This window comes from Poromitra crassiceps (assembly GCF_964638095.1).
Source record: "Poromitra crassiceps genome assembly, chromosome: 1".
NCBI classification, from domain to species: Eukaryota; Metazoa; Chordata; class Actinopteri; order Beryciformes; family Melamphaidae; genus Poromitra; species Poromitra crassiceps.
Genome location: NC_139623.1, coordinates 17,971,291 through 17,987,622, shown reverse-complemented (window position 1 = coordinate 17,987,622; position 16,332 = coordinate 17,971,291). Strand labels below are relative to the sequence as shown.

The following is a 16,332-nucleotide window of genomic DNA, read 5'->3' as shown; positions in this document are numbered from 1 at the left end:
TTAGCTGAAAGAGTTGGTTTAGCTTTAGCAGCTTTGTCTGATTCAGTTGAAATGTCTACAGTCCGGTGTTTGAGGACGTTCGTCAACGATCGACTAACTGCGGCTGCTGAGGAAATATTAGGAGTGTTTGAAAAAGCGATAGTAGTGTACGAGGAAGAGATCTGTCGTCAGCGCAGGCTGCTGGATGTCGTTTTGAAGCCTGAGATACAGCTACACAGAACAGGTTGGTAAAATCACAATATTCTTTGTAGGCTACTTTGTTCTTGTTGAAACAAAGATTGGGATTGGTCATATGATATCATTATGCAATGATTTGATTTAAAAAGCAACCCGATTTGAATCCATTGAGAAATCGTAACATTTCTTTAAAATACAGGTTTATATTTGATCAAGTCTACCTATACTGTTCCTACCACTATAATAAGAATGTTTAATTTGTCCCCCCCATTCAGATCCCCAGCAGCACTTTAACCAACAGAGGAAGTTTGGTTCAAGCCCGGAGGACCCAGAGCCTCCACAGATTAAAGAGGAACAGGAGGAACTCTGCACCAGTCAGGAGGGAGAGCAGCCTTTACTGCAGGAGGAGGCTGACATCTTTAAGTTGACTCCTGCTTATGATGGAAGTGACCACAGTGAACATCAGTCTCTGCATTCAGATCCTTACCAAACTCAGAGTGTAGCAGAGAAAGAGGCTCTAGCCAACATCTTATCTGAAATTGACAGAGTATCTGTCTCTGCAGTATCAGAAGCAGAAAGTGACCGCCAGCTCGACTGTCATGTCGCTGAGAGCCAAGGGTACAAAACATCCAGCTATGGGAACGCAGGATCATCAAATAGGAGTAACATTACTGAAACGAAACCAAACAAGAAAACCCACAAGTGTGACACTTGCAGTAAAGAGCTTCCTTGTTTGGCAAAATTTAAAGTTCACATGACATCCCACACTGGTGAAAAGCCTTTCAGATGTGACACTTGTGGGAAAACTTTTGCCAATAAGTACAATTTGAAGTATCACATGAGAACCCACACAGGGGAAAAGCCTTTCGAGTGTGGAATTTGCCTGAAAAGATTCACCTTTCGAACAAACCATATCCAGCATGTTAAAACCCACACAGGCGAGAAGCCACATGCTTGCAACACCTGTGGGAAAAGATTTGGCTGTGGTCAAGACTTGAAAACTCACATCAGAGTGCACACAGGTGAGAAGCCGTACACTTGCAACACCTGTGGGAACAGCTTCAGCCGTGCTGCACATTTGAAAAGGCACATAAGAGTTCACACAGGTGAGAAACCTTACAGCTGTGTCTACTGCGGGAAGGAGTTTGCAGACCGCTCATCTCTTACATACCATCTCCGAGTGCATACAGGGGAGAAACCTTATCAATGTCTTTTGTGCGGGAAAAGTTTTGCTGTCCGCTCAGCTTTGAATTTTCACACCATAATCCACACAGGGGAACAGCCATAGAAGTGCAGCGCTCACAGGAAAGCTTTCACTCAAAGGCAAACCCTGAAACTACACATGAGGACCATACAGCCAGGTGAGAGGCCATTAAGATGCCATTTCTGTGGAGGATTCACCAACACCTCAAACCTGAAGAGGCACATGCCTGTCCATACTAGAGTTGCACAGAGTACCAGTGCTTAAACAGTGTAGCAATACTTAATATGAGAAATGGTACAAAACGTTTTCCAGAATCGGTTCTTCTCATTTGAAGTTTAATTTTTTTCTCCAAGGTCTCATTTTAAGACCTGGGGCCTGTCTCACTCTCATGAAGGAGAATTAATGCTTTAGCTAAGGTTGACTTCAGACTATTCCAGCCATCTGCGACAAAACCTCTCAGATCAGAGGCAAATCGACATTGGCTTGGTGCTCACAAATCGGCGCTCGATTGCTACTACAGTCTATGTGAACTGGTAACAGATGTGACCGGGTAGCTTGCCGATGACACACAGACACCTGACAGATATGTAGCAGGCAAAATATTTGGTTGTGTCGTGAGAGCCATCAACGTGCTGCAGTCAATGACAAGACGCGGAGTGAGGCAGACACGGGCTGTCATCTGCAGCAGCTCTGTGAATATCAGGGTTCTACACAAGTATGGAATCTGATTTTAGTATTTTCTGGGTCTGTAAGTGTATGGAAAAACATTTGTGTTTCCAGACTATTGTGAATATCTGACTATTTGTTTTCCTAAATAATAAAACATAAATTGATGATACAAGTGATTGTTTTATCATGGCATCAGAATGTAACGTACATTTTAAGAGTTGGATTTTAAAAACATTACAATTACATTGTTACATTATAAACATCTAGCTGCTGTATTCCCAACATAGACTAGATATGGTCTTAGATGTTGGATATGGTGATATGAGACTAGACATGGTCTTAGATGTTGGATATGGTAATATGGTGATATGACATCACATAAGTGTTGTCTTTTCCTGGTTTTAAAGGCTGCGTTACAGTAAAGTGATGTCATTTTCTGAACTAGACTGTTCTAGCTGTTCTATTATTTGTCTTTACCTACTTAGTCATTATATCCACATTACCGATGATTATCAAAAATGTTGTGTAAATATTTTGTGAAAGCACCAATAGTCATCCCTACAATATTGTCGCAATATTGATGTTGAGGTATTTGGTCAAAAATGTGATATTTGATTTTGTCCATATTGCCCAGCCCTACATCTCGCATTTGGCTTTGACTTAGAACTGAACATTTAGCCCATATACTGTATATCGTGTATCACCGTTCAGCCTAAAAATACAGAGATATGATTTATCATCCATAGTATTGCCCAGCTCTATGCCAGAGGAAGTGATGCTTCTTTATCATCAGTAGTTTGAACACTGATAAAAAATAAAAAAGCTGACGAAGGAGACTGGATAAACCTGGACTCTAGCTCAGTCAGATAAACACCAGCTTGGTGTGTAGCTGGTTGCTGGTTCAAATCCCACCTGTCTCACTCTTTACACTGTCATGTTGTTATCAAAGTGAACATTTGTAGAAATCAGAAGCAACAAGAACAGCGATAGCTCAGCTGGATCAGCTGCTGTGTCCCTGTCTCTACCTGAAAGTCTGAGTGTGGGTTCGATCCCAGACGGAGGAGAGATACTTATTCTTCAACATTTATTATATTGAAAATCACTCAAAACAGCCAATTTAGGTCATCTCATTCGATTTTTCTAGCTTCATAAGTAAAATGGTCCAGGTCTGTTTTAGGATGTATCAGGAGGACGGCTGCTTTACTCCAAACAATGTCACAGCTGCCTGTTGACTAATGATGCTCTCCTTGCGTTGTGGACACTTGTGGACTGTATAGTGTTCTAAGGAGTAAAGGGTCTGAGGAGTAAAGACGGAAAAAGTATTTATGTTGTGCGAATGTGTTAGAAATAAAGAGGGCAGCAATTGAGCACACCTGAGACTGCGTTTGTGTTTTTCACTGCAAATCAGCACACTTCTACCATGAGGGCAATCCATCCGAGGGAATTTTCTTCCGTCAGTAACACCTATTCATAGCTTTCAAGGGGCGTTACGTGCTGCCGGGAACGCCCACCTGACGGTCAAAAAACAAACTTGTTCATTCCGCTGCCACCCGTGTCGACTAGTTTCTCACGCTGTGTTTGTTCAGCCGTTTGTACACACGTCTTTGCGGCCAACATTTCATCAAAGGTAAGCTCAAGTAACGTTACAATAATGATTAAAATACCCCGTTAACGTTACTTGAGCTTACCTTTGATGAAATGTTGGCCGCAAAAACGTGTGTACTTTGATGGTAGAAAAAAAGCCATTTGCCCTCCCCAGCGACTGAACCACGTCTAATCGCACAAATCCACAACCTCCTCCTTTCTGAGTTTTCTTTCTCCGACGGGATTCTGTAAAAGCACAAGCCAGGCGTGTCTCCTCGTCGGTTAGTGCAACCGATAGCACAACAGGTATCCGGCATTTTGGCTGAACAAACACAGCGTGAGAAACTAGTCGAGGCGGCGGGTTATTTTTTTGACCGCCAGGTGGGCGTTCCCGGCAGCACGTAACGCCCCTTGAAAGCTATGAATATCAGACAGATGCTGCACAAGTATAAATAAGTATAAGGTAGCCCTTAAGTGATAAGCATACTGTAACACAGGGGTTCCCAAACCTTTTTGGCTTGTGACCCTATTTTGACGTCACAAAAATCTAGGAACCAGAGACATTTCAAATTCCCGGTAGACCATCGATAATATTGTAACGAATCGGGTATTCATCCAAGGAACCGGAGACTTGAAGTTGGTACAAGGCTTTTATTCTTGGCTAAACCACAGCTCCTAGCAGCTAGCTTCGCTGCTAGCTCTACACGGGGACTGCCCCCTAGTCCGACACCTCACGAGACCGACACCTCATGGTTTTGGGTTAGGGTCTGGGGGAGGTTAGGTTTAGGCGTGGGGGTGGGAGAGGTTAGGTTTTGGGTTCGTGGGGGTGGGAGAGGTTAGGTTTTGGGTTAGGGTCTGGGGGAGGTTAGGTTTAGGCGTGGGGGTGGGAGAGGTTAGGTTTTGGGTTAGGGTCTGGGGGAGGTTAGGTTTAGGGTTAGTGAAAAACGGGGAATATAGAACTCGGGGAACATAGACATGATCCCCTGTCCAATGCCTCTTTTTTCAGACTCGTGAGGTGTCGGCCTCGTGAGGTATCGGACTAGTGCCATGGCACCCTCTACACACCACAGCCGCTCCAACTCCCTCTCATAGTTAGACTGACTTCCGCCCCGGCCGCTGGTCACATACACCCCCTTCCCCCTAGGAACACACCCACACATATCAGTTCCTAGCTAAGCACGGAAACACCCCAATACACGTCAAACCCAGGATCGCTACATTTCCCCCACCCAACTTTAATGTCGTGCCCCCGCGACACCCACAACCCACACATATCCCCCTGTACCAAAACACAACACCCCACAACATTTTTCCCCTCCCCACATTCAATTTCCCCACCAACAGTCTTTTCTTATCACACCCCCGTCATAATGTCTAGTTTTGCATTAGGTACTCCGTAATGTCTAGTTTTCCATTAGGTACCCCCATAATGTCTAGTTTCCCATTAGGCACTCCATAATGTCTAGTTTTTCATTATTTCCTTTCTTTTTCACACATTCCAATTCAACCCACATTTCCCATTAAACACAAGCCCCACATTACATTATTTTCTTTTTTCCTTCCCCTTCATTTCTACCACCACCGTTTCCATCCCCCCTCTGTGCCCCCCACAGCCCTCACACTCCCTGCAGTATCTCCGCACGTCCTCTTTTTGTTTGCCCCAGTAGTAATGTCCACGGATGAGGCTGAGTGTCTCTTCGGGCCCACGATCACCGTATGGGCCCTCGTGCATCCCCTTCAGTGCCAATTCTCGCAGGCAACCGGATACAACCCACTGGGTCCCGCTTTTCCCGTGCCCCTTTCTCTCCAAAACCCCATCTCCACCCAGTTGCAGGTCCGAAAACATGTTCCACAGTCCTTTCGTGGCACCGGAAAACATGTGAATCTCCTCCACTGGGGGCCGGCGTCCGGCCGCCACCCACGCATACACCGGACCGATATCCGCATCCTCCATCTGTCTGCGTCTCCACTCACCCCCGTTGACATGCGTGATGTGCCTGTCCTCGTCTGTCGGCTCCACCTCTTGCACTCGCTCGTCCTCCCGTCCCGCTCCCCCAGGGGGCAGCGTGTTGAGGGCAGCAGGGCGAACACCACCGGCGTCGATCTCCACCTCGGCTCTCTGCAGAGTCTCACCTGTCCGCCGCCTGCACGTCTCTCCTCTCCCGCTGTCTTCCAGTCCCCGACAGCTTCTCGACACTCTCTGGCCATGTGCCCCAATGCACCGCATGCCCAGCAGGCTCCCTGCTGTCCCCAGTACTTTTGCTCCGCATACCCGGTCCGTCTCCCGGAACCGCTTCGGCACCACCTCGCCACGTGGCCCGGTTCTCCGCAGGTCCAACACAGTCTCTTTTGTGGCTCCTCCGGCCGTTCTCCACACTGCGCTCCCTCTGTGCTCAACTCGTCCACACGCCGCCCGACTTCCCGCAGCGCCCGCCACAGCTCCACTGCCCAGGCAGGAATCGCTTCCAACAGCCGTTTGACTTCTCTCAACAAACGGGCTTCCATGCCCGCCAGCACCGAGCTGATCCCCGTCGTCCGCTCCTCTTTTCTCCCGTTCACCACTGGCCATTCTTCACCGCGCACCATCACACGTGGTGCCCCTAGCAGCTAGCACACGCAGCTAGCCTGCTACCGCTAGGTCTGGAGCCCAAAAGCCGCACCGCACACAGTCTCTTTTGCCGTTCCTCCTCTCACCCTCTCCCTTCTCGGCCGTTGCAGAGGGTTATCGATCCCACTTCTGACACCAATGTAACGAATCGGGTATTCGTCCAAGGAACCGGAGACTTGAAGTTGGTACAAGGCTTTTATTCTTGGCTACACCACAGCTCCTACAGCTAGCTTCGCTGCTAGCTCTACACACCACAGCCGCTCCAACTCTAGTCTCTTAAAACAGACTGTCTCATCTACATCCAGCGAATGCAGCTATACAGTCTGTACGTTACACCCCCAGAACATGCACAAGGAAGTTGGGAAAAAAACCTTCAGACTGGAAGGAAGTTCTACGGAATCCGACCAATCACGACACGCGAATGCGGCATATTGGATTCTGATTGGACTAATGAGCGGAAGACCCGCCTTTCTGCCGGCATATTGGATTCTGATTGGACTAATGAGCGGAAGACCCGCCTTTCTGCTTCCCATTCCGGTTGGTGCATGATTCTCCCCCACGAAGTACAGACGGTATGGCGGAAGCATTTGAAAATTGCGGAAGCCAACTCGTCTGTTCTAAGAGACTACTCCAACTCCCTCTCATAGTTAGACTGACTTCCGCCCCGGCCGCTGGTCACATACGGCCCTTCCCCCTAGGAACACACCCACACATATCAGTTCCTAGCTAAGCACAGAAACACCCCAATACACGTCAAACCCAGGATCGCTACAATATCATCAGTGACATCGTCAGTGATGTCACATACTTCTTTCTCCCCCGCAGAATTCTGACTTTAATCTGAGAATTCTGACTTTTTTCTCAAAATTCTGACAGTAATTTATAATTCTGACTTTAATCTCAGAATTCTGACTTTATTCTCAGAATCCTGATTTAAAGTTATAATCTAAAAGATTTTCATCTAAACAAAAAAAAGTCACTCACAATGTTGATTGAGGCTATGTCCATTTGGATGAAGCCTTTGCAGTATATAGTGACGTGACATTACACTGTTTGGATCTCACCTGCAATTACCACCCACCGCCATAGGTGTCACCCAAGAGAACAAAACTGAAATCTTAGAGATTATCACTTTAAATTCAAAACTAAAAAAAAAAAATCGCAAGTGACCCTAATCATAATATTGTGGAGACGACTCCTACATGAATATTATTCTCCAATCTCCGGGGCGTACGAGCAGGCGAGGAGAGAGAGAGGAGCTGCAGACAGAGGGGCAACCAGCAAGACAGCGAAGCTTGTGCTGTGTCACCACAGAGGATTTCCCCTCTCTCGTCTCATCAACAGCGCTGTGCTGGAGACTCTTCCATGTCCCAAAAGTGAACTGGAAAAAGCGGCCAAAACAGAGGGACTGAATGGGAAACTATCCATCAATCAGCTAATAGAGTCATTTCCATGTTGCCAGACACTATTGACAGTTTGAGCCTCCCAGCCCAAAAACAAACAGTTTTATTAGCGAACGCGTGTATTGGAGGCGGTGCGCAATTGCCCAACTCGGTTACACTGTGTAGTTGTTTGGGCACATTGCTCCAGCTGTAAACAAGGCTATCTCGGTGAGTACTCGACCAATTTGAAAAAAAAATGTCACAATGAGTTTATTAGACACATATAGTGTGGATTTTTTTTTTTTTGGTGCCCCCAGTCAGGCCACTCACTGAACAGCAGGCCAGGCGCCGCCTACTGGTTTACTAGTGGTTTTATTACTTTATTCAGGGTTAATCTCCAGGTGCATCTCATTGTAAAATTGGACTCGGCCCAAATTGGGCTTCAAACGGCCCAAATCTGGCTTCAAACGGCCCAAATTGGGCTTCAAACAGCCCAAATCTGGCTTCAAACGGCCCAAATTGGGCTTCAAACGGCCCAAATTGGGCTTCAAACGGCCCAAATTTTTCGCCGGCACGCACGTCGGCACGCACGTCGGCCCATATCGGCCTGGCCTGCTTGGTATCTAATGCCCGGCCTGAATTAGAATCCCAGTCCGCCCCTTTAAATAGGGTCCAAAAAACTAAATTATCCTTTAAGTCTAACACTGCAACTGAGTCCCATGGATTGACAAATGCTCTGCAGAGCTTATTTTGTATTCAAACAGTAATAGGATTCAGTTGAAATAGCAACTACTTTTTTTTTTCAAATGGATAAAAAATAAATCCTACACTGTAAAGGTTGAGGTTCCTTTGAGATTCTTCGGCAAACCCTAAATGCCAGAAAAATGTGAACCTTTGAAGACAACTGTTTCATCCTGTAGAAATATGTTTACTCAAATGGAAGATCTGATACATGCACTAATACAATGATGTATCTAAAAAAAAATCAAATCAACAATGGATTATTGTTATTGATATCACAAATGCAGCTATTGATGAGAATATTTTTAAAGGTGTAATTTGTTCATTTTAGCAAGATGGTTGTTTTTCACTAACCCAAACACAGTTCTGATGTGCGTGCACACAATCCTTAGCTTGCCAAGAAGCTAAGTACTGCACTAAGACAATGAAACAAAATAAGCTTTGTACAAAAGCAAAGACATTGGATAGTTTTGACACAATTGATCCTCAGTCATGCCAAAAGATTTGTCATCTGCATATGTAACTACAGGATTTGTAGAGTAAAAGAGGATTTCTCTCATTTCACCACATTATTTCTCCCTGATGCCGCCTCTTGCATTTCAATGACATTTCTGTATAGTCAGTAGTCATTTGTTGTCATTTGGAATGCATGGGTGACTGAGTGAATCAATGTCCAGGCCATCAGTGTACCAGATGTTTATCTCCAGGCCATCAGTGTACCAGACGTTTATCTCCAGGCCATCAGTGTACCAGATGTTTATCTCCAGGCCATCAGTGAACCAGACGTTTATCTCCAGGCCATCAATGAACCAGACGTTTATCTCCAGGCCATCAGTGTACCAGATGTTTATCTCCAGGCCATCAGTGTACCAGATGTTTATCTCCAGGCCATCAGTGTACCAGACATTTATCTCCAGGCCATCAGTGTACCAGACATTTATCTCCAGGCCATCAATGAACCAGACGTTTATCTCCAGGCCATCAGTGTACCAGATGTTTATCTCCAGGCCATCAGTGTACCAGACATTTATCTCCAGGCCATCAGTGTACCAGACATTTATCTCCAGGCCATCAGTGTACCAGACGTTTATCTTCAGGCCACCAGTGTACCAGATGTTTATCTCCTGGCCATCAGTGTACCACGTTTTTGCCTTTTCTGACCTGTCATAAAAGGTCACTTCAGCAGTGGGACTCCTCCAAACCAGTGTTCCTGTCAAACTACAGGAGTTTCTGTTTCTGTTGGGAGAACCCAGTATATTGCAAGGTGAGGGGTATTGTTGTTGCTGGTAGTCTGGACATTACATAAATCCCAGTTATTAAGTTAAGTTAAGTTATCCTTTATTTATCCCCTTGGGGAAATGCATCCTCTGCATTTGACCCATCCTCTACTAGGAACCTTCTTAGAACTAGGAGCAGTGGGCAGCCACTGTGCAGCGCCCGGGGACCAACTCCAGTTCTTTTGCCAGTACCTTGGTCAGGGGCACTGACAGGAGTATTAACCCTAACATACATGTCTTTCATGGTGGGAGGAAACCGGAGCACCCGGAGAAAACCCACACGGACACACGGAGAACATGCAAACTCCACACAGAAAGGACCTGGGACGGACCGGGGTTCGAAACCGGCACCTTCTTGCTGTGAGGCAACAGTGTTAACCACTGAGCCACCGTGCCGTCCTATTCAAATATGCATGCAATACTACAACTAAAAGGGGGGGGAAATCCAACCTAACGCACTTAAACACTGTTAAAAACCAGCTATTGGTGCATGATGTTTATTGTATTCCTGGGTCCATGTTGTTGTTTGGTGGTGTATGTTTCTTATTCCTGTGGATAACTGGACTAGACTCACTATTTTGCACAAATGTTCAACAACATACAGAAAGAAATCCATCATAGAAGAGGCAGAGAGACCAAATTCACCAGAATGCAATGCAGGGGGAGTAACTCACCTTTTTCTTGACTGGAAAAACACTCTTGCTGTGTTATTGTGTTATTGCTCTCTCCATCTATAGACAACACCTGAATGCTAACTGAGGCTGTAGACAAGGGAAAATGAGTACAGTAACTATCAGACGCAAAGGGTAACAGGCAAATGAGGGGGGAACAATCTGGTGATCCATTTTCCAAGTCTGATCTTTGTTGTTTAGCACCCTGCATTTATGACTTAAGAACAGGTGAAAAAAGGTTTTGCCAGGATAATCTTTCGAAGTTCCTTATTTATTTATTTACGGATGGGGGGGTGAAAAATTGTTTTCGGCAGGTGGGAGGGTAGCCTGGGTAAACCCAGCCTCCACGTGACCTCTATGTGCTATCAGTCACGAAGAAACCTATGCTACAGGCATAGCCTGTGACGTCACGTTGAAGGCTGGGTTTACCCAGGCTAGTGGGAGGGGGCAATGTGGGTTGACCTTCATTTTATTTCAACTACACACTTGTAAAGTTTCCTGGCTGCATCTTGCATGGTTTTGGCACTATCACGCTCACAAAATCTGTCCACAGACAGACATTAATCCACACATGCACAAACAATATCTCTGGTAATTATGCAATAATGCAGCAGTATCTAAATAATAATAATAATAATAATAATAAACAAATTATTATCATAATAAAATGCTGTGCATGGAACTTTGGTTTTGGAGTTAATTGTAGTACCTAGCTATAATATTCTGGCAATTATTTGTAAACATAATAGCACACATACGCCGAATCTAACGTGTTAATGGTTGGATTTAAAAAATAAATCCATAATAAAGATCTAGCTATTACCATGTGCAGGCCAGTGCAAAATAATCAAAAGGGGGGGGGGGGGGGGTTGGGGTATCTAGATCCAAGGTTTGCTAAAGTTGTGGTGTACTGCCCGCCATTGTTGCTGTTTGATGATTGACTGTCCATCATTCCAAATCAGTGACCCACCTGCAGTTTTCAACTTCTCTAACCCAAAAAGCAAAATGTAAGAGACATGGTTCAGTTATTATTTATTTGATTATTCCTTGTAAAATACACAGCAATAACAATGTAGACAGCTGATGTAAGCACTTTCTGTCATCCAGCCAGTGCAAATTCATTCAGTTTGAGGGTGTTTCAATGTGGTCCCTTAGGCGGGTGCCTGCATGGGGAGTGTGCCAGTCAGCTTGGCTTCTTGTTACAGTGCCGAGGAAAAGAAGTCAAAGCTCAAGATAGCTTTCAGCCACAGACTGACGCCTTCTACACCTAGTGTAAGTGTGTGTAGTTAGACTGCCTCTCACCTGCTTGTTAGCAGACTTGAGTGGCCTCCAGGTGATTGGCCTGCTAAGAACATGACCCGAACCATAGCGATTGTGTCCAGGTTAGGTCACTTCCAGCCCTCACAGGCTTAGTGCATGGTGTTGTTTCGGATCTCTCATCGGGTTTTGTGTGGGTTTTGGTTGTTGATCCCCTTCTAGGAGCCCTGTTGGCCATTTCAGGGACACAGACACACAACAGGTGAATTGTTTTTCGACCCTGTCCAGTGCTCTATTGTTGCTGACTGTTTGGCGTATTCCGCTTCATGTAAATAGCTGAGCCCCTTCTGACTTGGGCTCACAATGCATTCATATCATCAATTACCAGAAGCAGTAATTGGACTGCCAATAGAATGCTGGCAGAATGCTGGAAGGTTTCACAAAACAGTCAAAATTTAGTTAATGGGGGTCTAAAATGATTTTAAGTGTTAGGCTGTGTGATGAGCACAAGGCCCTTAATGAAAATGTATGTCAAATTAAAATGACCTTAGATAGGATAAATTGCTGGCCTGGAAAGATATGATTTTGTGGTAACGCTTTACAATAAGGGTCACTTTTTGTGAGAATAGATCTACGGTCGAGAGTCTTCTCACAGGCTGCATTACTGTCTGGTACAGTAGCTGCTCTGCTGAGGATCGCTGTCACATAGACAGAGTTGTGAGAACAGCCCAAAAGATCATAGGCATAGACCTGCCTCTGCAAAAAGGTGCCGCAACAGAGCCGAGAAAATAATTGATGAGCCCAGTCACCCAGGAAATGGTCTGATCACCCGACTTCCTTCGGGCAGATGCTTCCGGTGGGATCGCTCCCCAGACAGGAAGGCTAAATATAGGGTTCATACAAGCAGACTGGTGAACAGCTTCTTCCCAGAGGCAGTTCGGTTCTTAAATGAATAAATAGCACAACTGCACCTTTTTGTTTTGTTTTAATTTGTTTTAATCTGTTGTTTTATTTTATTCTATTTTTTTTTTTAGATCTGCTGCTATTACTGTACTATTTTATTATTTTATCCTTTTATTTTTTTCTTATTTTTGCACTATGCAAGCGTGCCGTTATAGCATAACAGCACTTTATTACGTCGCCTTCTTATAATCATTTTTATACTTTTACCATGCACTGTGCCGACATGCTGAATGTATCCATGTCTACCATGTTTAGTGTCTGTCATGTGCTCTCTGTATTTGTGTTTCTCTTTTTCATACCACGTTGGAGGTGGTGCTTGTGAACAAGAATTCCAATGCATTTTAATGTAAATTTCTATGCAAATAGCAAATAAACTTGAAACTGAAACTGAAACTAATCATTTACTAATGTGTTCATGTTAACCAGGTATTAATTTATGCATTATTTAATAGTTTAGGCATACAGTAGTTAATGGTTAGGGTTGGTTAATGGTTAGGGTTATAGTTAATAAACCTTTCTTAAACATTAGTTAATGCTTAATAAGCATTAACTTTTATTATTTATTTTTATTTAGCCTTTATTTATACAGGGGGAGTCTCACTGAGAGCAATGCTCTCTTTTTCAGGATTGCCCTGTTCACACCACTGAGCTATATTTTATCTATGTCGATGGTTCTCACTCACACACACACACACACACACACACACACACACACACACACACACACACACACACACACACACACCTGGAAGCTGACCAGTACAACCACAGTCTGATCTGGTGGCCACTGATCAGCTTCGCTGGAGCGGTTGGGGTTAAGGGCCTTGCTCAGGGGCATCTCGGTGGTGGTGATGATGGAGGGGCAAGCGCTGCCTTTTCACTTTCCCCACCCAGATTTATCCTGCCAGTCCGGGGATTGAGCCGACGACCTTCCGGTCACAAGCTCGCTTCTTGGGCCCCTCGACAGTGCTTATTAAACATGAAGTAACTGTTCATATAGTGACCCTTATTGTAAAGTGTTACTGCTTTTGTAAATATTTGCCATGGCTTTGAAAATTCTAGGAATTTCTTAAGCTCCTTCTTTGGACCCAAGGGAACATTTGTCTTTGTCTTTATTTAAGATCCCCATTAGCTACAGCAGAGCTGCAGCTATTCTTCCTGGGGTCAAACAACTTGCATAGTTTCAAGACATCAAACAATTTGCATAGTTTCAATCACATACAAAATTTACATTCTGTGTAAAAAATACATTCTGTACAAACGGTACAGTTTTGGATATTACATACATACATACTGTACCTTTCAAGGTATTGCATACATCAGAAATACCTACATACCATTACAGATGTGTAGAATATACATAAACTACATCACATATTATGTATACCTATATATATACCATTACCATATCTTATATATATATATATAATTATACATATAACTATTACCATCACCATATATATTATATATTAGTTATGTACATGCTTCAATATGCTCTATATATACATACGGTATACACATATAATAACATTAAGTCCTATTAGCAAAATATTATATTCACTTAACCCCAATCCAAAGACACCTTTCATCATGCTTACTGTAGGCCTCCCAGCCTAAGAATTTCACATGACACAAGTGTACTTGTACAAACATCTTGAATCTTGGATGTGCAAAACTGAAACTGCTAAAGTGAAACTGCCCAAAACACGTTTTCTTGCTTTGTAGCATTGAGCAGACTAAAGACAGGTTTACACCAGCACAAACACATTTTTAGCATAGCTCATCTCGTTTATCTAAAAATGCACTCTGATATGTGCCTGTTTAAAGATGATAAATATATTGACTTCACGATAAATCTACAGTCCTGCCAAAGTAAAGCACCAACATAATGGTGTTTCAATAATGAGAGACTATCAGGAAGGTATAACAAACTTTAATGAATGGACAAACAACATTTAGATTTGGCGTATGACTCCATGATGTGATGTTGCTCCTCCTGAGCAAGAGGAGGACGTCAGTGATGTATAGGATAGAGAACCCCCCATAGGGAGTTCTACAGGAGTCATGACATTGGTGGTGTTCAGGGGAGGAGGTGGGTCAAAACAACTGCAACGGCGTAGAATCAGCGACTGCGGGTGACACACAAGGTGAGTTACACACAGACAAATACCAGGAACCTGATATAAACTACTACTCCACTCATGTGATACTCCATTCAAGTGATTGGCCAGCAGGCCAGAGAGAGGGAAGCATGGGAAAGCGTGGGAGACAGCGATTGGACAGGATTGAAGGGGCGTGTCTATTTATAACTGAGTGACATAACCTGAACATATTATATGTTAGCTGCAGGGGAGATAGATAAAGATGAATGGAAGGAATCAATGAATGAATGAATGAATAAGATAGTTTAATCAGGTATTGACTAAGGTAGCTTTCATTATTGAAAATTGTCTGAAACATCATTTAAACAAGGCGTTTGCCACCATTAGTCCCCAGAACAGCTCCATTGTGCCTTGGCCTAGATTCTGTAATAGTCTACCTGCAGGGATGTGACAGCATTCCATAATTTTCTGTTGGTAAACACTGTCTCAGACACCAATCAACAAACTCCCAGAAGTGCTCAATTGGGTGTGATGATTGGGATGGCCATGGTGCATGGTTGTGGGGAAAATAAATTGTTGAATGATGGTTGCCCGAGGCACTAGTGATTACTTTGAGATATTGATGCCCTACCTGGCTGGTGTGCGGACTCTTTTCCCTTTTTGCGCGGTGCATGGTTTACATTGCTGTTACGCTCATCAAACCATGCATGGACCACTGGAGACAATACAGTTGTCCTGGAACATTTCACTCCCATCAGAATGAAATGCTTCTGACTTGTCTGAAATTATATGGGACAGGAGTCTGTCTGTGGTCCAACTCTGCTCAATTAACAGCAGACACCAGCTGATCCAATTAAAAGTCACTCATCGTCAAGCCCCCCCAAAAAGGGTATAAAACTATGACTCTGGTTCCTGAGGAGGACCAATTCACTTAATAAATTCTCAATTATTTAGGACCCATTTTTGGCCTACTCCGACGAGGTTAGGAACGACGGGTGACTCGCTGATTTTTCATGGACCCCTTACAGCACCTCAAGTTTTAGAAAGGAAGACATTTGAAGGTACAAATGTGGGACTTTAACTTTGAAATTCTTTAAATGAAACCGTAAAAATGCTTGATTTTGAGTTAATCTGCAGTCAGGGTTACTCAAATATATCAGTCACTGTCAGGATTCTTTTGGCCTTGGGCCTTTGGGGGGTGGCTAAAGTCTCTTTGGGGGTGCCAAAACCTCTATGCAGGAAAAACCCTGGCAGTATTTTTATACATGGCTCTTATCCGATAGTTAATTTAGCCATTATGTTTACCTTGACCCAATGATATTGAGAGCCATAGCGTGAGGGGCTGCAGAGACACACACACACACACACACACACACACACACACACACACACACACACACACACACACACACACACACACACACACACACACACACACACACACACACACACACACAGAAGCCAAACATTGATGGCCTCAGTAAAGGGCAGACTCAAAATGATCTCTGGACTACATGGGAAACACAAATACAAACCTTTATGATCAGACCACAGCCTCCAATAATGTGTACAGAGAAGAAAGATTGTACTGGTTTCAGACGTTTCCAGTGCTTGGCTCCAGGACAGTAACGCTCCCCTCCACAGGGAGGTCAGTCAGATACAGAGCAGTAGTCCTGGAGCTGGAGCCGGGTGAAGGA

At 44.2% G+C, this 16,332-nt stretch overlaps 1 protein-coding gene across 1 annotated transcript; it reads left to right on the top strand.

The window, feature by feature from the left end:
- Window positions 1–51: 51 nt before the first annotated feature.
- LOC310775573 (uncharacterized protein) lies at window positions 52–2,245 on the top strand (the record flags this gene model as incomplete). Its single annotated transcript, XM_083635742.1, has 2 exons — window positions 52–223; window positions 453–2,245. 2 exons carry the CDS (start codon window positions 52–54, stop codon window positions 1,463–1,465), a joined length of 1,185 nt encoding a protein of 394 aa, XP_083491868.1. The 3' UTR covers window positions 1,466–2,245.
- Window positions 2,246–16,332: the final 14,087 nt, after the last annotated feature.